This window comes from Stenella coeruleoalba (genome assembly GCF_951394435.1).
Source record: "Stenella coeruleoalba genome assembly, chromosome: 8".
In the NCBI taxonomy this organism is placed as follows: Eukaryota; Metazoa; Chordata; class Mammalia; order Artiodactyla; family Delphinidae; genus Stenella; species Stenella coeruleoalba.
Genome location: NC_137154.1, coordinates 41,460,367 through 41,484,208, shown reverse-complemented (window position 1 = coordinate 41,484,208; position 23,842 = coordinate 41,460,367). Strand labels below are relative to the sequence as shown.

Genomic DNA, 23,842 nt, shown 5'->3' with positions numbered 1-23,842 from the left:
AAATCTACACATCTGGGTTATTGTAGGGTTAGATGAGTTAATATTCTTACAGTTCTTGAAACAGGCTTGACGTATAGGGAGAGCTCACAAAGTGTTAGTCATTTTTTCTTTAAAATGAGAAGATGCATAAATGGGTCCTAGCTCAGTAGTAGGCACACAGCAAGTGCTGTGTTAGCTGTGGCTGTAATGTGCTTATTTCTAGCCTTGTCGTTACACCCACCCAAATTCTCAACCTTTAAGTAAGGATTTGTCTCTGATCTTGGGTGGATATCTTGGACAAGTCCTCTCATCTGATTGGCTTCCACCATGCAGTGAGAATTTGCTGAAGTTCCGTTATAGCACCTGAATTTCCTTCATGTCCCAAATGGACAGAGGGCTGAGTTTCAGGTATATTTTATTATTTTTAACTTTACAAACACTACAGAAGATGGATGGCCCTAATTTTATTTTTTAAAAAAATTTTATATATATATATATATTTTTTTTTTTTAATTTTATTTATTTATTTTTGGCTGTGTTGGGTCTTTGTTGCTGCACGTGGGCTTTCTCTAGTTGCGGTGAGCGGGGGCTACTCTTTGTTGCAGTGTGAGGGCTTCTCATTGCAGTGGCTTCTCTTTGTTGCAGAGCACAGGCTCTAGGCGCGCTGGCTTCAGTAGTCGTGGCATGCAGGCTCAGTAGTTGTGGTTTGCGGGCTCTAAAGCGCAGGCTAAGTAGTTGTGGCGCATGGGCTTAGTTGCTCTGCGACATGTGGGATCCTCCCGGACCAGGGCTCGAACCTGTGTCCCCTGCATTGGCAGGCAGATTTTCAACCACTGAGTCACCAGGGAAGTCCCTTAATTTTAAAATTAAAAACCATTTTACAAAAGATCTCATTCTACAGACAGCCTAACCAGCAATGAGGAAATAGAGTTTGCATTTGTGACTTTTTCCCCCTCAGAAAGGAATTTAATAACAAATGCAACACACATTTCACAATCAGCCAGGCAAACACATGGAACTAGTCAGCTAATTCTAATGACAGTTTAGTGTTTACTGACTTGTATTTTTGTAAATAAGCTAAGGGAAGTAAACAGAGTTTGGGATTTATGTGCTCTGTGATTTCTGTTGACCAAGATCAGTTTTACGTGGTTTCTCTCCACTGTTTCCCTCTCCTCCTCCCACCTCCCCAAACACACATAAGCACTTCTTAGGTGGAATCTGCCTCAGATTATACTAGGGCCTGAGCAACAACCAACTAAAGAAGAGGCAAAGCTGGGATGAGACAAGGAAACCAACCTAATTGTTGAGCTGAGTCCTGTTCCTTTTTCTCTTCGCCAAGCCAGCTCTTACTCAGCCTTCTTATTGCAGCCTAAACCATCACTTCTTCAAGGAAGTCTTTCCTGTTACCCAACACTAGACTGCATCTGGTTCTCAAAGCCCCTTTACAACCCTTTGTACTCTTCTAACTGTTCATTGTTTAGTAGTACTGCTACAGGTTTCCCTAGAGCTATGTTCTTCTAGATATCCGTATAATTTAAAGTTTTACAGAATTCAAGATTCATCCTGACAGAGGATTAAGACTGCTTTTTTAAACCAGCTACGAAGTGGTACAGCTGTGCACCAATCACAGAAACACAGTTTAAAACTCACTCAGTCACCAGCTTTGAAATTACGGTTCTTGACAATTCTTTTTAACTTGGGGGAGGTGGAATTTGCATTGTTTTACATTTTGTGTACAGAGGGGTTTTATTCCTATTTTTATATGTTTTTATTAATATATGTATGCATTTCTATGCCCTGTGATTCACATCTGCATAAAATGAGGCTGCTCTGTAATTATTTGTTTAATTAAATTAGCTGTCTTTCCCTCTAAAGGATAGCTTCCAGGAGCTGTCACTACCCACTGCTCATTGCAATACATCCAGTGACCAACAAAATGCCTGGCACGTGGTAGACACTCAAAAAACCTGGGAGGGGCTGAGGAGGGTAGAAATTGACCTCTTCTGAGAATCTAAACATAGGAACAATTTTCTTTTCTCTGTGGGCAGGAAGGACAGTCAGGTCTTCTGTCTTAAAGACCGAGGAAAGACTTATCTCTTTCTCTGGGCTCCAACAACATTCTCTCCACTCCTACATCATGGAGCAGATCCTAACTGGCAAAAATTATTTATCAGTCTGTCTCTTGCACTAGACACTTAGTTCCCTGGGGTCAGGGACAATGTCTGGTTCAGAACTGTACCACGATCTCCCAGCCTACGCAAAACAGAGTAGACATTTACGAGTATCAGATGGATGAACCTGGCTCCTGGGGTCCACTCCATCCCTTGTAATGAATGTCACATAGGACAGAATCTAAACCCTCTCTAAAATCTAAGTTAAATGCATTCTGCTTCCTTTAATCTGTAAGATGTGGAAAAAAATCTCTCACATTTTTCAACCATAGGGCATGCAATTATAATTAGTGTCTTCAAGGTACTATGAATATTAGAAAATCACTGGACAAACTTCCTATATGATCCTTTTCCTTATCCTCTATTTCCTGCATCCTCTTTGCTTTTTTCTCGTCTTCTATAATGGTTTTATGATAGACCTTGGAGAAAGACAATGGAATTAATTGGGACGATCACTGTATCCCTAGCTCCAGCATAGTATTTGATATGGAACTAGTGCTCAATACATGTTTCACAGTGGGCTTGCTGAAAAAAAGTCTCCATTTTTAAGGAAGTATTCTAACTACTTAAAATAATCATGCGAAGGGAGAATGTCTACGTTCTAAAAATCTTAATAAATTTACCAGAATTGTACACACAGAACTCCACTGAAGCTAATAGCATTTACATGCTTAAGTTTTCCAATGAGTTGAAAATATATCCTGAAGACTTGTTTATGCCACATAAGGCTGACTATTCATGATCGTGACTGGTATTGCTGCATGTTTTGTGCCAGCTGCTGCATTCCTGCCAAACATCCTCCCAATTTGCAAGAATTCTTGGGTTTCATGTTGGAAATAAAGCAGCTAAAATGCCTCTTCCACCCAACTGCTGCTGGTCTTCTTCTTCATTAGTACTTACTTAGGCTCCATGGATTACAGCAGCATTTTAACTCTGTCTTGAAATTCTTGTTTTGGCTGACAAAGTGACATGGATTTTCAACCAAAAGACATGGAAACAAGTTAATAGAATTGTGATGTCAGTTTGAGTTCTGAACTCACAACACTGGGAAAATGGCTTATGCTCCCTCTATGCCAGAGGCACCAACTGAGAGGTCACCAGTCAGATATTTCTATCAGCCAAAGCAAGACATCAGCTGCCCATCCTGATGGCTGTTGGGCCGGAACTAGCAGAAAAAGGCAAAAAGCAAAATGCTGGCAGACCAAGGTCTTAGATTTGCTTATCACCGCTATTAGAAATGATAAGCTTGGAGAATAATTCACAACAAGAAGAACTTACTGACAAAAGTGCTCCTGAAAAGTGAGCCTGCTGAGGGCCTTCAGGCCCTGTTTAAGACTCAGTCCAACCCCTGGGTTCTGGAACCAGTGATTTTACTTGTTGGAAGAATTTTGGAAGAGCTTAGCAACCCATTGTCCCAGTTCTAACAAGGCCATCACATCTAATGGTTAAGCACGTGGACTCTGGAGCCAGACTGAATCCTGCCTTTACCACTTACTATCTATGAGATGTCAGGCAAGTCACCTGGCCTCTCTGTGCCTCATTTTTCTCATCTATAATGTGGGAATGATAACAGTGCCAACTTCACAGGACTGTTGTGAGGACGAAACGAATTAATATATGTAAAGAACTTAGAAGAGTGCCTGGCATATATTGTGTTATATAATTGTTAGCTATTATTATAATTCATTTTCTGCGATCCAGTTCTTGCCTTGGCCGCCAGGTCTCATAACTGGCCCTCAATTATCAGGCATTTATTGATTCCATAGATATCTAAGGACTGACTACTCTCCAGCTGACCTTGCCCTTAATGTTGCCCTGTTCCCCGGTGAGACCCATGGGGAAGCCCTATCTGCCCCTCCAATCCTTGTTCCTACCAATCCTTCCAAACCCTGGAATTCTGCCTCTTAGACCTGCCAGACCTGCCCAATACCCAGTGTCCCTGGCTTCTCCTAACACCAGGAGGTCCTTGGCCGGCTGGCTCACCCCCACTAGCAGTCTGTCTCATCTTTTTTTTTTTTTTTTAAATTAATTAATTAATTAATTAATTTTTGTCTGTGTTGGGTCTTCGCTGCTGTGTGCAGGCTCCTCATTGTGGTGGCTTCTCTTGTTGTGGAGCATCGGCTTCAGTAGTTGTGGCACATGGGCTCAGTAGTTGTGGCTCACAGGCTCAAAAGCGCAGGCTCAGTAGCTGTGGCGCACGGGCTTATTTGCTCCATGGCATGTGCGATCTTACCGGACCAGGGCTCAAACCCATGTCCCCTGCATTGGCAGGCGGATTCTTAACCACTGCGCCACCAGGGAAGCCCCTCTCTGTCTCATCTTTAAGCTCATCTGTCTGCTCTGGTCTTGATTCTGACAGCACCCTTGAAATTCGTTCAAGCAATGAATAAATTATTCAACCCTTTATTCCCTCCAAGGAAGAACCAGCAAACCAGATCTTATCAAGGTGGAATTCCTGCTGCCCCCTTACTGCAATAATTTAATCTCTAAGAGTTAAAAAACAAAAAAAGAAAAGAAAAACTACCACCACCACTAAGGAAATATCCCTCTAATCATAAACTATCCCTCTTCATCAAGAGAAAACAGACTTCTGCTTAGAACTGCACAAACACAATTCTTCCATTTCGCTAGAGCTCCAGGGAATAATAGGCCACCAGCTGCCACCTTGGGCTGCAGGTTTCAGGAACTTGGAAGGGAGAATTTTCCAGCCTGATTATTTCCTTTGCAGTGTTCTCAGCTGCCAGGACATGGTGGTGGGTGTGGGTCGGAGCCAGCTTTTGTGTTCTCAATAATAAAGCTAAGACGCTGTCCTCCTTCATTACAGAGCCCTGGACGCTCATCAATCAGTGAACTTTCCTGCATGCACCTACTATGTGCAGGCCTTTAGAACCAAAAAAAGTCACCTCTTTATGTATTTTTTAAAACCGCTGGTGAGAAAGCTAGTATTCAAGGCGGAACTAACAAAGTTCTATACTACCAAAAGGAAGAGACTTGCCCAAGGTCACAGATCCCAGCCCAGCTAGATCCAGGATTTAATTACATCACCCTGGGTTAAAACACAGATCCTTCAACGGGACTCAATTCACTGGGACCTGGCTCATACCAGTCTCGTCTCTTGCCCCTCTGCAATTTTTCTCTTGGCTCCACATCCATCTTCTGTTTCCAGACAGCACCCTGCTCAGTGTGATCGCCGGGACTTCGCACAGGCTGTTTCATGGGCTTGCGACTCTGTTTGCCCCCACCCCCTTCACCTGGCTGAATGCTGGCCACCCTTTTGTTCTCAGCATAAACTCCACCACCTCGAAAAGCCTTTTTCAATTCCCCAAACTAGATTAGCAGCCCTCCTCCTTTCTGCTCCAGCCTTGTGGTTATCCTATCATGACAGTCCTATGCTGCATTGTAATTGCCTGTTTACATGATTGATCCCCCTAATATGCTGAGACAGGGCAGGGCCCTTGTCTGGTTTGGCTCAGGATCCCCAGGACCTTGCATAGGATTTAGAGCATAACACGGAACCAGTGAGTATTTGTTGAATTAAGATGAACCAAGCTCTCTTTCTACCAAGCTGCCTCCCTGACTGGTCAAATCCTAAAAGAAAGATACTAGCTTTGCAATTCCTGGCTCATGGCTCCTTGCAGCCTGAGCTCCTGGCCCAGAGCATGTGACCTCTGATCTTGAAAATGTGCTGGGGTAACCTTTGACCTCCCACCTGCACCGCTGACAGATTCACAGCTCATCTCTGTCATTTCTCTTTCACCATCCCTATTACATGAGAATTAAACTTCTGGTTTCCGTACAACGCAGCTCAAGCCTCAGAGAGACAAGAAAGGAAAGTAACATTGCTTCTACCTTCACATTTTCTTTTTTAAAAGTGAACGTTCTATTGAAACATAACATCCATACAGAAAAGTGGGTAAATCCTAAGTGTACAGGTCACAGTTTCCCATTTATTTGAACACATTCATGGTATCAGCATGAAACTCAGAAAATCACTAGGATTCCTGAAGCATCCTTTTTGTCCCCTTCCAGTCACTACTCCACCAAGAAAGGGCAACCACCATCTTGACTTATATCATAGATTAATTTTGCCTGTATTTAAACTTTTTATAATTAGACTTTTACAGTGTGATCTTTTGTGCCTGGTTTCTTTTGTTCAGCTTTATAGTTTGTGAGATTCATCCACGTGGTGGTGTGTAATTTTGGTTTGTTCCTTCTCGTGGCTGTATAATATTCCATTGTATGAATATATACTACATTTCATTTAGCCATCTTGCTATGGATGAGCAAACCATGGGTAGGTTCAAGTGTGGGGCTGTTATGAATAGTGCTGTATAAGCATTCTAGTGCGTGTCTTCTAGCAAATATATATATGTATTTCTGTTGGTTATATTCTAGGAATGAAATTGGTAGGTCATAAGATATGTAGCCTAGCTTTAGCAGATACTATTAAACAATTTTTCACAACTAGAGAGGTCTGGTGACCCTGTATCTTTGCCAACACTCAATATTGTTGGTCTTTTTTCATTTTAGCTATCTGGTGTATGTAGCATTATCACTCTGTAATTTTAGTTTGAATTCTTTGATTTTGACTACTGTGTTATTGGTCATTTGGATAATCTAAAGTGCCTGTTCAGGTCTTTTGATCACTCTTTTCTCTTGAGTTATCTGCCTTTTTCTTATTGCTATGCAGGGATTTTATATATATATATACATATATATATATATATATGTATATATATATATATAATAGATATGGGTCCTTTGTCAAGTATATGTAATACATTCTGTGGCTTGCCTTCTTACTTTGCTAATCCTTTGATCAACCGAAGGTTTTAATTTTAATGTAATCCAAATGATTTTTTTTCTTCATGGTTAACACTTTTTGTGTCTCATTTAAGAAATCTTTGCCTTCCTCAAAGTCATGAAGACTTTGTTCTGTGTTCTCTTCTAAAAGCTTTATGGTTTTTACCTTTTGTGTCTAGATGTTGAATTGATCTGTAATTGAATTTGTGTATGGTGTGAGGTAGGGGGTCAAGATTCTTTTTTTTTTTTCCCCAGAGTCATTTATTGGAATGCCTATCCTTTTCTTTCTGCATTAGTGTCACCTTTGTCATATATTAAGGGACTGTATATCTGTGGATCTATTTCTGGGCTCTGTTCATTGGTCTATTTGTCTGTCTTTCATATCTGGAAGTGTTAGTTCTCCAGCTTTGATCTTCTTCAAGTTTATTTTGGCTGCTTTTGGTCCTTTGCGTAAATTTTAGTATCATGATCTCAATTTTCATTTTGTAAAAACCTGCTAGTATTTTTATTGAGTTCATATTGAATTTCTGGACAAATTAAGGGAGATATGACAACTTTGCATTATCGACTCTTCTAATCATCAAATATGTTAAATTACTCTATTTAGATTTACTCTAAATTCACTCAGTAATGTTTTATATCTCCCTGTGGAGAAGAGGTCTTGTTCACTTTTCACTATATTTATTTTTAGATATTTTATGATATTGCAAGTAATAGATTTAAAATTTTTTTATTTTTTGTTTGTCACTGGTGTATAGAAATTAAATTGATTCTGTGTATTTAACTAATATCCAGAGACCTTGCTAAATGCACTTATTAATTCTATTTGTTTATAGATAGACTATTTTGAAATGTTTACATACACAATTTTATCTTCTACCAACAATTCCTTTCCAATCCTTATGCCTTCTATTTCTTTCTTGCCTTATTGCACTGGCTAGAACTGCCAGTACAATGTTGAATAGAAGTGGTGATAGTGGGCATTCTTGCTTTGTTCCCAATCTAGTGGAGAAAGCTTTACTGTCTCATTATTAAGTATTATTTTTGTCATATCTTTTTTGTTGTTGTTGTTTATTTTTTATCAGGTAAAGAAAGTTCCCTTCTATTCTTAGTTTGCTGAGATTTTTATTTATCATGAATGGCTGTTGAATGTAATTAAATGTTTCTGTATCTATGAAAATATTCGTAAAATTTTTCTTTTTTTTTCTGTTAATGTGATGAATTACATTGAATGTTAAATTACCCTGGTATTCCTGGAATAAACCTTACATGGTTGTGATATGGTATCCTTTTTCTAAATACCTGGAAATAGGATTTGCTAATATTTTGTTTGAGGTATCCGCATCTATGGTCATGAAAGAAACTGGGCTCCTATCTTCACTTTAACCTTCATTTTTGAGGTGGAATTTTTTTTTTACCGCATCCAGATTCGTCTTTCATCCTATGTATAAACTTGGTTCAATAGATTTTGCTTCTGTTATTAGCTTAACAAGCTTTCTCCAGAGCCTCCAACCTCCCTCTCTCTGGCAGAAGAAAAAACCCTTCCCAAAGACAAAGCAATCACAGTCCAAATCCTGTTTAACCAGTTACAGGTGATATGTCCATTGGCAAGTTAGAGATCCTCTCTGAGCCTGTTTCCTCATCAATGAAATGGAATTGAAAAGTAAATTAGATGATACATATGAAAGTACCTGGTACAAGTGTATGCTCAGTAATTCCAATTTCTCACTTCCTGTTCTCTCTGCTGCCTAAAAACTTTTCAAACACAGAAGAGCATCAGCTTACTTATTTATAGGGCTTAGCTGACAGTTGAGATTTAAATCTGAAAAATGAACTAATGGGTATGGGAGAACTCCATTTTTTTGTTTACACTCTAAAAAACAAAGCAAAGTTATTTACCGCTCCAGCTAAGTTTTTAAACACAAGTGCCTAAAATTTTAAAATTAGATAAACATGGCTAAAATTTATCATCCAAAGTGCTATAATTCCTTCCCTGGGCTTCAAACTCAGGTGTAAGTGGTGTATTAAACATTTGGAAGTTGTCCAGGAATATAGCCTCTCTCCCATATATGACAATGTTTATGTAGAAAAGACAGCTTGGAAGGACACTTTTAAATAAAGTTCTTCTTTCTAGAAATTTAACCCCACTGCTATTTGTCAATGCACAATAAACCTTTAACCAGCCTCTAGAGTAGCAATGGGGATAGGAGTTTGGGGGTGCCCTGAGATTATTTACCTCTGAGATGAAAATCAGGTGATTGGCTAGGCTTTAGAGATGTCCAAATAAATCAGGAATCAGAAAAATTGGGTTGGGAAGGCTAAAACTTATGAGTTTCAAGAGCCAAGACCCCAGTGTTGTCAGGGGCACTGTCCTATTTGTTCCCCTGGTGGCAGCCATGGGTGACATCAGAATGACCTCCTGAATAACTCTGGACTTGGCTCAGACTGTGGACCCGCAGTGGAGTAGAAAGGGCATGGCCTTGGTAGACCAGGTGATAATCTCAGCTGTGCCACTTACCAGCAGCTCAGTTCCCTCAATCATAACATGGGGATGGTAATTGACCTACCTAGTATGACCATTGTGAGAACAGAAGGATGTTAGCTAATACCTGTGACGTGCATGATGCAGGGAATGTGCTCAATAAATGGTAGTGGTTTTGATGATAATGATATTGATAATGGTAACAATGGCAACAATGATGATAACATTGACGATGGTTACAACATCTGTAGCTTTAGGTGGGGGGGTGCTGGAGGATCCTCTGTATCTATAAAACTACTCTGCTTACAGAAATAAGAGGAGCAGCCCTAGCTAGCTCTTGTCTCATCTCCAGACTTGTATGGATCTCTGGGCCCAGACACATGATCTTAGTTGAAAGAACCATGGTCTCAACTTCCCCAAAAGCAGAGCCTGAGGCAAGGACTTTGGTGCAGATAGTTTATGTAGAAGGTGATCCAGGAAACAGGAATGAAAGAATTGGGGGAGAATGATAAGGGAGGGGAAGGAATCTACTTAAGAGTGCATTTTGTTGCTGGAGAGGGTGTGGAGAAAGGGGAACCCTCTTGCACTGTTGGTGGGAATGTAAATTGATAACAGCCACTATGGAGAACAATATGGAGGTTCCTTAAAAAACTAAAAATAGAACTACCATATGACCCAGCAATCCCACTACTGGGCATATACCCTGAGAAAACCATAATTCAAAACTAGTCATGTACCACAATGTTCATTGCGGCTCTATTTACAATAGCCAGGACATGGAAGCAACCTAAGTGTCCATCAACAGATGAGTGGATAAAGAAGATGTGGCACATATATACAATGGAATATTACTCAGCCATAAAAAAATGAAATTGAGTTATTTGTAGTGAGGTGGATGGACCTAGATTCTATCATACAGAGTGAAGTAAGTCAGAAAGAGAAAAACAAATACTGTATGCTAACACATATATATGGAATCTAAAAAAAAAATTGGTTCTGAAGAACCTAGGGGGAGGACAGGAATAAAGACACAGACGTAGAGAATGGACTTGAGGACACGGGGAGGGGGAAGGGTAAGCTGCGACGAAGTGAGAGAGTGGCATGGACATATATGCACTACCAAACGTAAAATAGATAGCTAGTGGGAAGCAGCCGCATAGCACAGGGAGATCAGCTCGGTGCTTTGTGGCCACCTAGAGGGGTGAGATAGGGAGGGTGGGAAGGAGACACAAGAGGGAGGAGATATGGGGATATATGTATATGTATAGCTGATTTACTTTGTTATACAGCAGAAACGAACACACCATTGTAAAGCAATTATACTCCAATAAAGATGTTTAAAAAGTGCATTTTGAGGTCATTGGTATCTTTATATATATATGCAAAGCTTTCCTTAACAGTAAAGGGTACATATGCATAGTGGGAGGAGATCAGACCTTTACAGGTGAAGGAAAGCAACTTCAGAAATGAATTATTTTCTTTGCTTTATTATTTTTACCAAGACAGAGAAGTACTGTATTGAGAGATATCTATTTTCATAATCAGTATATGCCTAAATTATATTTAAATCATTTCACTCTGTACTACATTTTCAATAATTATAGAATGTGTTGTTCATCCACTTAAGGGTACATCTGTAGACATAGCCTAAGACTGCAGAAGAATCTGAAAGATCCAAACACGGTATGCTTAGAAAATGCAGATTTTGGATCTAATGTGTACTGAATTAATAAACAATGTGAAATATTGAAAAGAAAAAAAGAGATACACTTCTCAGTGTACCTCTGAGAAGTGTACAGAATGCCTTCCAGAATTATCCACCTTCCAGAATTGTCCACTAGCACCCATCACTCTGTAGGCTAAGTATTGTCTCCAGGAGCACTAACTTCCCTGAACTCCCAGACACTTGCTTGCTGTCCAGACAGGCACTCAAAAGCGTCAGAGAAGACCATGAGGCAGAAAATGGAAAGAAACACAGTATACTTAAGGTAGACACTCACTGACAGCATGGATGTGTGCTCACATCTATCTGCCTACCATTGTGGCTGAAGTCAGAGGTAGATGGAGGGTACGTGATACAGAGCATCAAATGCAACTGCCTCAGGCCAAATCTTAGTTCTTCCTGCATGCTGTCTACCCGCCACATGTGATTTACTGCTGTGAGAGACCCCAGTCCCCAGTAAGACCTATTCTCTTCCATCTCCACTTGCCAGAGGGTCTACCTGCGCAGTTGGTTCTTATATTTAGCAGTGCTCAGACCTATCCAAGATTCTCCAGCTGTGCTTCTGATATGATAGCCACTAGACATATGTAGCTATTTAAATTTAAGTGGATTAAAATTTCAAGTGTTCGATCGCCACATATGGCAAGGGAGCGGCTACCATATTGGACAGCAAACTATAGAACAATTCCACCTTCACAGAAAAAAATCATTTAGAGCTTCTCTAAAGTGAGCCTGCCTGGGTCCAAATCCTGGTTCTACTACTTACTAGCTGGATAACTCTGAGCAAGTCATTTAATGTTTCTGTGGTTTAACTTCCTAATCTGTAAAACGGGTTTGTCTCAAAGATTAAATAAATAACCATATATAAAGCACATAGTAAAGTCTTACTAGATATTAATGATTATTATTATTTCCCACTTCCTAAGGCAATTCCTATGTGAGGCAGGCAGTTGCTAAAGAGCCTTCTGTCCCAATCCAGGCCCCAGGTCTCTTGGGACTCATCTCTGGGCTCCTAAGTTGTCCCCATACTCAAAATGTCCCTGCCATGTGCCCCCAAGTCTCAGAACAGAGATGTCTTTTCGGTCACTGCTTCCCTCTCAGCCTCTTTTAAGTCTCCCACCCTGACTCTAGAAGATGGAACCTGAACCCTGGCTACAAACTAATGTCAGGGGCTTTACTGCCTGCTTCTGAGAACTTCTGTCTGGATGCCTGACTCATTCTGCTGCCATTTTCTCACCACTTGCTCCACCCACCTGTTGAGAATCTATACCCTCCCAGTGTTGACTGCCACTTGAACCACAACTAAGCTGCCCACACCACTTGGAAAATCCAGCTGTCCTCCAGGACCTTGCCTTACCCTAATGGACAGGTCCTGTGCATGTTCTAGTTTGCTTCCAACCCCCACCTTCCCTGGAGAAAATATGAAAAGTAATATTTATTGAGTGTTTATTATATAACAGGAACTAGTCTGTCTCTATGTAGATTCCCTTCTATAATACCCATAAGATTTCCTTCTATATTATCATAGTAATACCTAGAAGGTAGTACCATTGTTATTTCCATTTCACAGATAAGAACACTGAGTCTTGGAAAACTTAGGTAGTTTCTTCAAAGTCACATAGCTAGTAAATGGTAGAAACAGGAATGTGGTGATGACCTTAAACCAGTAGGAGGTCTCCTTTTTCTTTCAAGACATTTGAAAGAAGGATGAGCTGATACATACAACAACATGAATGAATTTCAAATGTATTATGCTAAGTTAAAGAAGTCAGACCCAAAAGGCTGCATATTATATGACTTCATTTATACTATATTCCAGAAAAGGAAAAACTGTAGGGATCAGAGGGGTGGAGGAATGGGGTTGACTACAAAGGGGCATGTAGTAATTTTTTTAGGTAATGGAACTATCTATATTTTGACTATGGTAGTGGTTACATGATTGCATGCATTTGTCAAAGCTTGCTAAGCTATACATTAAAAAGGATGAAATCTGTTGAATATAAAGTGTAGTTTTATTTTTAAATGGAAAATAAAGCAGACAGTAATTTTTCTCTGATTGCCTCTAGCAGTTGTCCAGCTGTGGGAATAGAGGGGAGCAAAAATCAAAGTTTCAAAGACTTGGTGGAGTAATGAGCTCAGGTGGGAGCTCAGGATCAGATTTCAAGGATTTGAGAAAAAATTCAAGGAGAGGAAGTGAAACAGTAAGCTTAACTTTCCCAAAAAGCCTGGAGGTATAGGAAAGACAACAAGTAGGCTTTGTGGGAAGAGAGCATTGATGGAAGATTTTTTTCACCCAGAATGAGAAAACTTGAACCTCTTTACTTCAAGGGAGAAGATCTTCAGTGAAAAAGAGATAAAGTGTTGACCTTATCTGCATATTTAGTTTCTCTGGTACATCCTTTCATGTAGTTCTGAGTTACCATCTGTTTTCATTTCCCTTCAGCCTGAAGAACTTTTTTTAATATTTCATATACTGCAGATATTCTAGTGATAAGTTCACTCAGCCCTTATTTATCAAAAGAGTGTTTTATTTCACCTGCATTTTTAAAGGATATTTTTGCAGGATATAGAATTCTAGGTTGACAGTTTTTTATTTCTTTTAGAACTTTAGAGGTATTATTTTCTTATCTTGTGGTTTGTCTTGTTTTTTAAAGCAAGCAGTCATTCTTACCTTTGTTTTCCTGATTGTAGTCCATCTTTTATTGCCTCTGACTCTTTTAAGATTTTCTGTTTATCTCTAGGTATCATCAATTGATTGTGATGTACCTAGGTGTAATTTTCTTTGTTTTAATTGTGTTTGGAGTTTATTGAGCTTCTTGGATCTGTAGGTTGATATTTTTCATCAAATTTGTGAAATTTTCAGGCATTTTTTTATGGTTGTTATTTTTATTTTATTTATTTTCTTTAAAAAATTTTTTGGATGCGTTACATCTTCGTTGCAGTGCACAGGCTTCTCTCTAGTTGTTGTGTGTGGGTTTTCTCTCTCTAGTCGTGCCGCACAGGCTCCAGAGCACGTGGGCTCTGTAGTTTGCAGCATGTGGGCTCTCTTGTTGAGGCGTGTGAGCTCAGTAGTTGTGGTGTGTGGGCTTAGTTGCCCCACAGCATGTGGGATCTTAGTTCCCCGACCAGGGATTGAACCCGTGTCCCCTGCATTGAAAGGTGGATTCTTTATCACTGGACCACCAGGAAGTCCTTCAGGCATTATTTTTTAAAATACTTTTTAAAGTATTTTAAAATACTCTATCATCCAATTTTTCTATCATCTCCTTCTGAGACTCCAAATGCCTCTGTGTTAAACAACTTGTTATTGTTCTAAAGGTCACTGAGACTCCAGCTTACTGTTTTTCAAACTTCTTTTCTCTGTGCTTCATTTTGAATATTTCCTATTATCCTATCTTTTAGTTTACAGACCTTTTTCTTTGCCATGTCCTAATACAGAAGTATTCTTCAATTCTAGAATTTCCATTGGGTTTTTAAAAACAGTTTCTGTTTCTCTGCTGAGCATCCCCATCTGTTTACTCATTAAGTCTATCTTTTCCTTTAAATTCTCGGACATGTTGATAATAGGTGTTTTAAAGTCCTCATATGATAATCCCAATGTATCCATCATCTCAGGAACTTTGTTGACTTTTTTTTTTTCATGGTTATAGATCATATTTTCCTGCTTCTGAACAATTTTTGATTGTATGACAGACATCATAGATGCTACATTGTTGAGTGTCTGGATTTGTTGTCTTCCTTTAAAGATATGGAGTTTTGATCTGGCAGATTTAGTGGTAGATTTGCTTGATTCACTTTCAGGGCTTGTTTTCTAAGTTTTGTTAGGGTGAGTCTAGAGTATCCCTTGCTCTGGGGCTCTGTCATTTTACTCCTAATATGTGGCTTTTCTAGGGTCTCAGTTGAACTCCAGAATGGTCAGCAAAGTCTCTTTAATATGGATGGTTGGAAGTCCTACATCTCTAGCATTGTGGGATCTCTGGAATTTCCATTCAGCTCTTAGCTCTCCAGTAACTATTCTCTCCTAGGCCTGCCTGTGGAGTCCCACCCTGCACATATGCAGCTTAGTGTTTGGTCACAGATTTAAGGGGAGTTTTATGCATATTTCTGAACGTCTCTGGGCAGCTCTCTCCTCTCTGGCATTTTTACTAGTAAATCCTATCTATCTCAGCAGCCTCAAATTCCTATCTCTACATCATCAGTTTAGCCAGATTGCCATTCTCCGTTGTGCTCCACTTTCCTGCACCACAAACCAGAAAATGTCCAGGACAAACCTGGGGCTCGTCTCTTGTGTTTCCCTTCTCTCAGGGATCATCGTCCTTTGCCATCTGTTTTCCAACTTCTGAAAACTGGTACTTCATGTATTTTGCCCAGTTTTATAGTTACTTATGTTCAGAGGGCTAGTCCAGTGCCATTTACTACATCAGAGTCAGAAGCAGAAGTTGCATGAGCATATATAGATATGGGAGTTGTCTGTAGACAGGAATATCTTATTCTCTTCTTCACATTGCCTTCAAGATAAAATAAAAACTTACTGTGAAGACATTCATCTCTCTCCATGGTCTGCCTCGCTGACTGGCTTCATTACCAATAATCCCTTTCTTACACACACACGCACGCACGCACTCACGCACGCACGCGCGCGCGCGCACACACACACACACACACACACACACACACACTCCTTGACCTACTTTTGGTTTTCCATGTACCTCTGGCTTTTCTTATGCTCTGCTTTTGCACATACAGATCTCTCTGCAAAACATACCCTTCCTAATTGCCTAAATACCCCCTAATTGCCTTTCTAATTCCTAGTTATCCTTCAGAATGCAGCTCAACTGCCATCTCCTCCAGGAAGCCTTCTCTGGTATAGTCTGGGTTAAATGTCCCCTTATTTATGCTTTTTTATCACTCTGGTTTTGCCTTTATCAAAGCTGTATTGGTCACATTTTATTGTAATTGCCTGTTATGACCTATCCTTCACGCCCTCCACCCTACCCTCCACACTGAACATTTCAAGGACAGGGACAAAATCTGAACATTTCAAGGATAGGGACAAAATCTGATTCTTTTCAGAGTCACACATTTTAAGAAACTTTTTTTAATAAAGGGCCAGATAATAACTGTTTTAGGGTTTGCAGGCCAAACGGTCTCTGCTGTAACTACTTGACTCTACCGCTGTAGCATGAAAGCAGCCATAAACAATACATAAATCATATGTAAACTATAAAACTTTATTGGAACACAAACAGGGAGTGGGCATAGCTTACTGATCCCTGGCTTAGTACATAGTAGTTGCCTAGTAAATGTTCATTTGATTAATTAGTTAATAGAATAGAATATTATTATGGGAGGCCTCAGGGAGATGCAAAAGACTGTGATCAATTGCCTGAGTGTTTTCCTGGAATGGAAAAGTGACACTTATCTTGAGACCTTAAGGAAGGAAAAAAAAGCTAGCTGAGTAAAGAAGGCAGAATGATAGAAAGTTGAGGAATTTCTGGCCTAAATGACAGATCTCCCCATGCAAGGCTTTTTCCAGTAGACTCTACTGGGACGGGATCCTAAAAACCAGAAGAGCTCGGTCAGAGTGAGTTCCTGAAGCAGCCAGGAGCAGGAAAAGCCAGAGGGCGAGTACAAGCTGTGTCCTGGGCAGCACCCAGGGGCAAACCCAGAGGAGCCAAGTTCTGTGCCCAAATCCGAAGAGTCCGAAATCAGGCAGATTCTGGAATTGAGCTTAGGGTAAGAATAACCAGGGCAAGAAGGAAAAGTGAGAGCCAAGACAGGGCTGGCAGGTCCACAGCGTTTTTCTGTTGATCACTGGCCATGTGGTGCCCAGGTACGTCTGTGGGTGTGTTGACCTTTGTTTTCTTAGAAAAGTTAAGTAACAGAGTCATCTACTAAGAGAGAAGGGGAGAGGAGGCTAGGACTCAGAGACTGGAGGAGCTCTGGTGTAGCTACTATAACCAATTCCATAAGGGCCCAACCACATCCCCAGACAAAGATTTGCTGCGATATGATGGTTGAGGCTAAGGTTGGGTAGCAGGAGGTTGTAGCAAACTAGTCCCCAAGGCTGTAGAATGTTCTCCAGTGAAGCGCTACGCGTGGGTGTCAAGGAAATGAATGGGTGGCTTCTGCAGGATTGGGATGGGCAGGGAAATACAGCCACTGGCAAAGCAGTCCAGGAAATCTGGCTGTTACTGAATACCTGCCACACGCAGAACACCTCAGAGAATCCATCTGCTGTGCACCATGCTTCCTCCTGCACCAGACAAAGGCAAGACATGGTTCCTCTTTCATCAGCACTAGCCTTCTAGGCACCATCGTGAACCCCGGTAATTTATCACCAGTGATGACAAAGAAGAGATTTCAAAAATGAGGCGAGTACACATATATTCAGGATGTCCCCCTGGAGTGGCTTTTCAGATGGATGCACACCTGGTTGGCTAGCAGTGTCTCAAAGTCACATATCTAATCATTTCTTCCTCCCAGCTTCCCACTTGTCTCATCTCATCTATGCCTCATCCAAGCTACTGGGAGTAACCATCTAGACCCAGCTATGTGTGAGCCACTTAAACACTGCTGGAGTCAGAGAGGCATGGTAACCCGAAGAGCTGTGGCCTTACCTGAGAGCCAGAGAGCTGGCAGTAGTGTTTGTTTCTCTGTCTTTACCCTGAGGCTGAAACCCAAGTGTTTTACCGAGGACCCCGGTGGTAGTCCCAGAGTATTCACTTAAGAAAGTCACGAGCATTTACTTTGTCCCCTTCTCCCCAGGCCTCCTGTTACCTGGGGCTTCTCTTCCTCTCATCCCTTATTTCCTGGAGGATGGTGGGGCCCGGGGCTAAACTCTGTGCCCCAACTAATTGGGGTCTGCTTGGCACCTCATTCTGCCAGCTCTAAACCACTGAGTCCTGTTTAGATGACTCCCTACCATTTTCTTCAGACTCAGGTTCTTGCATCTGACATTCCTGTCATCTCTGCCCCCCAATTCTAAGTCAGACTGCACCCAGTCACCGAATCAGATTCCCTTTGGTCCCATGCCTTCCAGAAGCTTGTCTGGCTTTGCCCTGCCCCATTCAGATTTAATTTGACTGGCTGGTATTTACTGAGCCCATTTCGTGTGTTAACTAGTCATTACTTCATGGACATCAGCCTCAGAAAAACACCACGAGGCTGGTCATGTCAATATCCCTACTTTACAGATGAGGAAACTGAGTTGAGAGTGACTAACATATTCAATCTAGGAAGTTTCAAATTGGAGACCAGAATGCATGTTGGTCTCCTCCAAAACCCCGAGTTTTAACGACTTCACTAAACTGACTCCCACAGACTGTCGGATCCTCCCTGATCTTACTGGCTCATACCTCTGGTTCCATGTTCCCATTTCCTCTCCACTGCCCTAAGTCAGGCTCTACACAACTCATCCAGGGGATGTTGGTGGATCTCCCGTTTGGTCTCCTCACACTTGAGCCCTCTCCCCTCCTACAGCTGGCGTGTCCTGCCAGAGATGTGGTGCAGTGGGCTGGAGGAAAGCTGGGCTGTAACACCAGACAGACCTGACTTTGAATCCCAGCATCTTCAATCATTTGCTTTGGTAATCTCAGGTTAGTTTCCTCATGTGAAAGGTGGAAATTATGATAGCATCTATATCAAAAGAATTTTCTGATTAATTTTAAAGGCATATGCTACATATAAGTATTTCTTAATGTCTGAATATTTCATAAAAGTTCTTTTAAATAAGCATTTGCCATGAAGGGAGTTCTTTGTTAAATTTCTGATCTGGACATTCTTTTATAAGTTAATTGTTTGAATCTCAGAAGGCATTTTTCCCCATTGATACAGTGTTACAGTAAAACAGAAGATTATAAGGCAAGCTCACACACTAAACAATCGGGTTTGAAAAAAAGGAATTTTCTTTTTTGAGTATTTGATGTAATAATATAGATCAAGTCCTTGACACAGTGCCTGGCACGTAGTAACAACGCCATGCATGTTAACTATCGTCATGTCATTCTTCCCAGAAGGAAACTTCCATCATGTTTCTCTCTCTTCCGATGCCATTTACCACAGTGGACACTCAGAACCCTCTGCAACCTGGCCCTGACTTTCTTTTTCATCTTATCTCTTTGTCTTCTAACTCTCCAGTCCACCAAACGGTCTCCATTTCCTGACCTCTCAGTGGGATGTGGGAAAAGAACGTGTGTTCTGGGGTCAGGCGGATCTGGGTTTGAACCCCAGCTTTGCCCCCTTGCTAGCTCTGTGAGCTTGGGTGGGTTCCTTAACATCTCTGGACCTTGATTTCCTCATCTATAAGATGACAATGAGGTTGTAGTGAGAGTTACACCTAGGAAAGTATTATGGCTAACACCTAACAGGTGTTTAATCCTCTTAGCTATTTTTAATAGAATTCCCACTCCTACTGTCCTGCCAGTTTTCCCATGGGAGTCTCCTTCCCAGGGGAACATGTCCTTCTTCCTCTGCCTTCTTGTGGATTCCCATAGTGCTTTCTGTCTGTAAAACTGCAGAGACTTTCTTTTGCACAGTTCTTTAAAGTTTTTGTAGTTCTCTCCCAAACCAGCCCAATTAATTTGTACAACTCTGGGAGATGGTCCAGACTAGTAATTATTATCTCTATTTTTAAAAGGTGAACTGGGGCTCTCCGAGCTGGAATGACTGATTCATGGTCACGAATGGAGGCCTGGAGCCCAGGTCTTCTGGCTCTCCGTCACCATGCCCCCTCCCCCCATACCATTCTGCGCATGAGTGACTGCCACTCACCTGAATTCATTGTTATTTCTAACACTGCAGACTGTTGTTCCATGAGTGCCTACCTTGTCCCCCAGGGAGGATGTGGTCTGCTCCCACACCTTAGCCTAGGGCCTTGCAGGTATCTATTATGTGGTTGATGTCATTCAATGTATTGAAGTTTGAATAAATGTGGTATGTTTGAGTCCTTGAATTTGGAATTAGCTGCTCCATCCCCTTTGCTCTGTGTTCTTGTTTCTAGAACTCTGAACATGCTCGATTATAGGTAATCTGCTTATCCATCTGTTTCTCCACCCCCAGACCATGAGTCTCTCCAGGACAAGTACCATATCCAATTCCTGTCGGTGCCCAGGGCCTGCCACTGTGCTTGGCACATAGTAAATGGAAGTTGAATGAATAAACCAGAAGGGGCCATCTGGGTCCATCCCCTAATCCCCCTGTGATTGTGCTTGTTCCCGTTCTCTTATCTTAGTTCATATTATGTATCTCTTATCTCCTCTATTGAATTAAAGGCAGGTTCATGTTTTACTCATTTTTGTAGCCTCCCAAACAACCGGCAAAGGAGGAAACTATAATTATTGAGGGTCTATTGTGTGTCAGTGATTGCACATATATTATGTCATTATTTTAAAAATTGAATTTAATTCTTATAACAGGTCAAAAAGGTAGGCATTATCACCCCTGAATTACAAAAGAGGGAGATGGGACTCAGGGAAATAAAATAATTGGAATTTGACCACGTTTACACAGCTAGTAATGCCGGGATTTGAATCCCTGTCTGCTGGCTCTGAGACCCATGCCTTTCCTTTTTGTTGCTGTTTGGTGTTTATTTTTAACAGCATGCAGAATAGCTGAGTGCTTTAGCCCAGTAGGAGTTAGGAACTCTGCTGAACTGAGATTTGAATTTAATCACATTGAATGGAATCTGTGCCAGCCTGTTCCCAAACACTTCGAGCACATATACTGCCACCTTTGCATTTGACTGGATGAATGCTTCAGGAAACATGTACTAAGCATTCCCAATGCAGCAAGCTCAGTGCTGGCCACTGGGAATACAGTCTGAAGACAGGCTTCCTCAGGGAGCTTACAGTCTAGTGAGAAAACAGACGTGCGGCAGGGATCGTAAATGTGATCTATGCTGATAGGACAAACTAGTAGTTACCAGTGGGGAAAGGGGCAGGGGAGGGGCAAGCTAGGGGTATGGGATTAAGATATACAGACTACTAAGTATAAAATAGATAAGCAACAAGGATATATTGTACAGCACAGAGAAATATAGCCATTATTTTGTAATAACTTTAACTTTATAAAAATATTGAATCACTGTGTTGTATACCTGAAATTAATATAATATTGTAAATCACCTATATTTCAATTTTTTAAAAAATGTGATCAGAAGACAAGGGCCTAAGTCATTCTGTGGTGGTCTTGGGAGGCTTCTGGGTAGATTATAAAGGAGGAGTGAGTCAGCCATGACAAGAGGAGGAAAGCACAGAGGGAGCAGCATGGGCTGAGCCACTGAAGTATGAAGTTGCAGGTAGGTTGGGTCTGGAACGAGGGGACATTTTGGTGGAACAGAGCCGGAGGAATAAGAGATGCTGAAACTGGTCTCCCTGTGTTCACATCATGAACCAAAGGTCATGACTGGTTCTTACCCTTGCCCCTACCAGGCAGTGCTCTTGGCCTAGATGATAGCCAGGACATTCTCCCTACTCAGGAAGTGAGTTAGAGAAATAGCTGGCAACATCTCCATCTGTCTTCTCTAGGGACATGACGTGGAGCTTGCATTTCCCTGATACGTGGGAAATAATGATCCAGCAGTTGGGCGGACCCACATGGTGATGTCATCTGCCTGGATCATGTCATCCCTCAGCAGGCTGGGCAGGTGGCTTTGTGCCCATGTTCTTGATGTGCCTCTGGGTCAGAGCACCCTGGGTAGCAGGTGGCAGATGTAAACAAGATCAGGGCCTGTTCAGAATCACTTTCTTAAGTGTTGGGGTAGCGTGGAGAGTTCTGCCCACTCTGGGCCACAGGGTGATAAACTGCAAATGTCGGCTGGGTCCACCCAGTTCAAGTTTTCCTCTTCGCTATGCCTGAAAATGTTCCTTAACTTAAGACTTTATAAAACCAACCATAGGATTGCGGACAGCTGAGCCAACCCTATGATGGGTTGTATGAACTTAGTAATCAGTATATATGCATCTATATTCATCACATGCAAAAACAAATCCAGGGAGGTGCTGGGGTTGACTCTCTCCTCTCCTTCCTCCCTCTTGAGATGGAAGAATCTTCAGGCTGAGTTCTGTCTTGGTCCTGTCCAGATCTTATTCTGTTCTCCCTTTGTGTCATCCATTAATTCCCTGCTACATCCCACTGCAGTCATCATCCCGCATGATCCTCGCCAAACCGCAGTAGACTGGTCATGTCCTTGTATCCAAACCACCTTTCCCATGCTTTCACATGGCTAGCCTGCCTGCCCCTCACCCTGGAAGGTACGTAAAAGCCAGCTAAAAAGCAATTATACTCCAATAAAGATTTTTTTTTTTTTTTTAAAAAGCCAGCTAAAAACAGCAGTGCTTTTTCCCAGGAGCTGTCAAGCCTAATTCCCCACTCACTCCCTTTACCTTTTGCTCCATGCTGACCTCCCCAGCTCCACACTCCAATTTTGCTCCCTCTAATGCATTCTTCATGCTGCTGCCTGGATGATTTATCTAAAATTCAAATGTGATTGTTTCGTTCCCCTGCCCAAAACCCTTCAGTGGTTTCAGACCCTTTCAAATGACATCCAAACTCATTTGAGCAGGTCCCTTCTACCTCCCTGGCATCATTTCCTGCCTCTCCCGTTGACAGTTTGTGACACAGCAATGCTAAATTACTTATGGCTCCCCAAACACACAATGTTATTTAATGTTTCTGAGTCTGCCAGAAATAGCCTTTCCTCTCTGTTCTGTCTTACAAATCTGCTCAGCATTTAAAAATTCTCTCAACTTTCTTCTTCTCTAAGATCCTTCCAGACAGGAGTCATTATTCTGGGCCACCTCTGTGTCTTGTTTAGACATCTACCCATTGCCCTATCATATATCCCCAAGACATACTTGCTTACAGGGACTGTCTTATTCATCCCAGAACAGTGCAGGACCTAACACAGGGCAGGTGCTTAGCCAACGCTGCTTGAATCATTGTTCAATTACACCTCCTCCCCATCCTTTAAGGGACTTGTGTTCTAGCCACATACACACTGACCTGTATCCTGATTGGCTTTCCCAGGTCGGGCAAATCACTGGTCTGCAATCATCGGCGGATCCCACTCCAAGAATTACGTACTATGGGAGTATGGAGGATATGCGAGCGAAGGCGTCAAACAAGTTGCAGAATTGGGCTCACCAGTGAAAATGGAGGAGGAAATTCGACAACAGGTAAGAAAAACAATCACAGAAGGACCAAAACCCAGAAATGCAGTCAAGCATCCTTTAGCTTTCTTTCCCAGGGGCTCGAAATTTACAGTACAATGTGCTGGAAAATTGGTACCATAGGAAGTGAAATCTATTTGCTGAGTTTGAGGGGGTTTATGTTCAGTAGAGGACAGAGGCACAAATGTCCATCTTGTCGTCTCAGATTTTCCCTAACTGCATTTGTGCTTTCTTCAGCTTGTGCTAAAAGCTGCTACTGTGGCTGCATTGTTGGGGTACCATGTCTCTGTTCTCCCAAGGGTCCGTGCGGTGGATTACGGTTTTCTTACTCTGATCCATGAGAGGGCTGGGGGGAGTGACGTTCACTCTAAGCTAAAATCACCATTTCCAAAGAGAAACATTTATTTATCGACACATGCTTTTTGCATCTATGTCTTGAGGTGTTTGATAAATTAGTCAGTGATTAATCATAATCATTATAGACTGAAGCATCTTTTATGTACCATGTACTGTG

The 23,842-nt window shown here is 41.5% G+C and overlaps 1 protein-coding gene across 3 annotated transcripts in view; it reads left to right on the top strand.

Annotated features, from left to right (window-relative positions):
- The window catches only part of SPON1 (spondin 1), a 312,023-nt gene that overhangs the window by 176,090 nt on the left and 112,091 nt on the right, over window positions 1–23,842 (top strand). For all 3 annotated transcript variants that reach the window (XM_079928893.1, XM_079928891.1, XM_079928892.1), the window contains one exon: window positions 23,186–23,334. In XM_079928893.1, coding sequence (XP_079785019.1) covers window positions 23,186–23,334 — 149 coding nt within the window. The remainder of the gene's footprint in view (window positions 1–23,185; window positions 23,335–23,842) is intronic.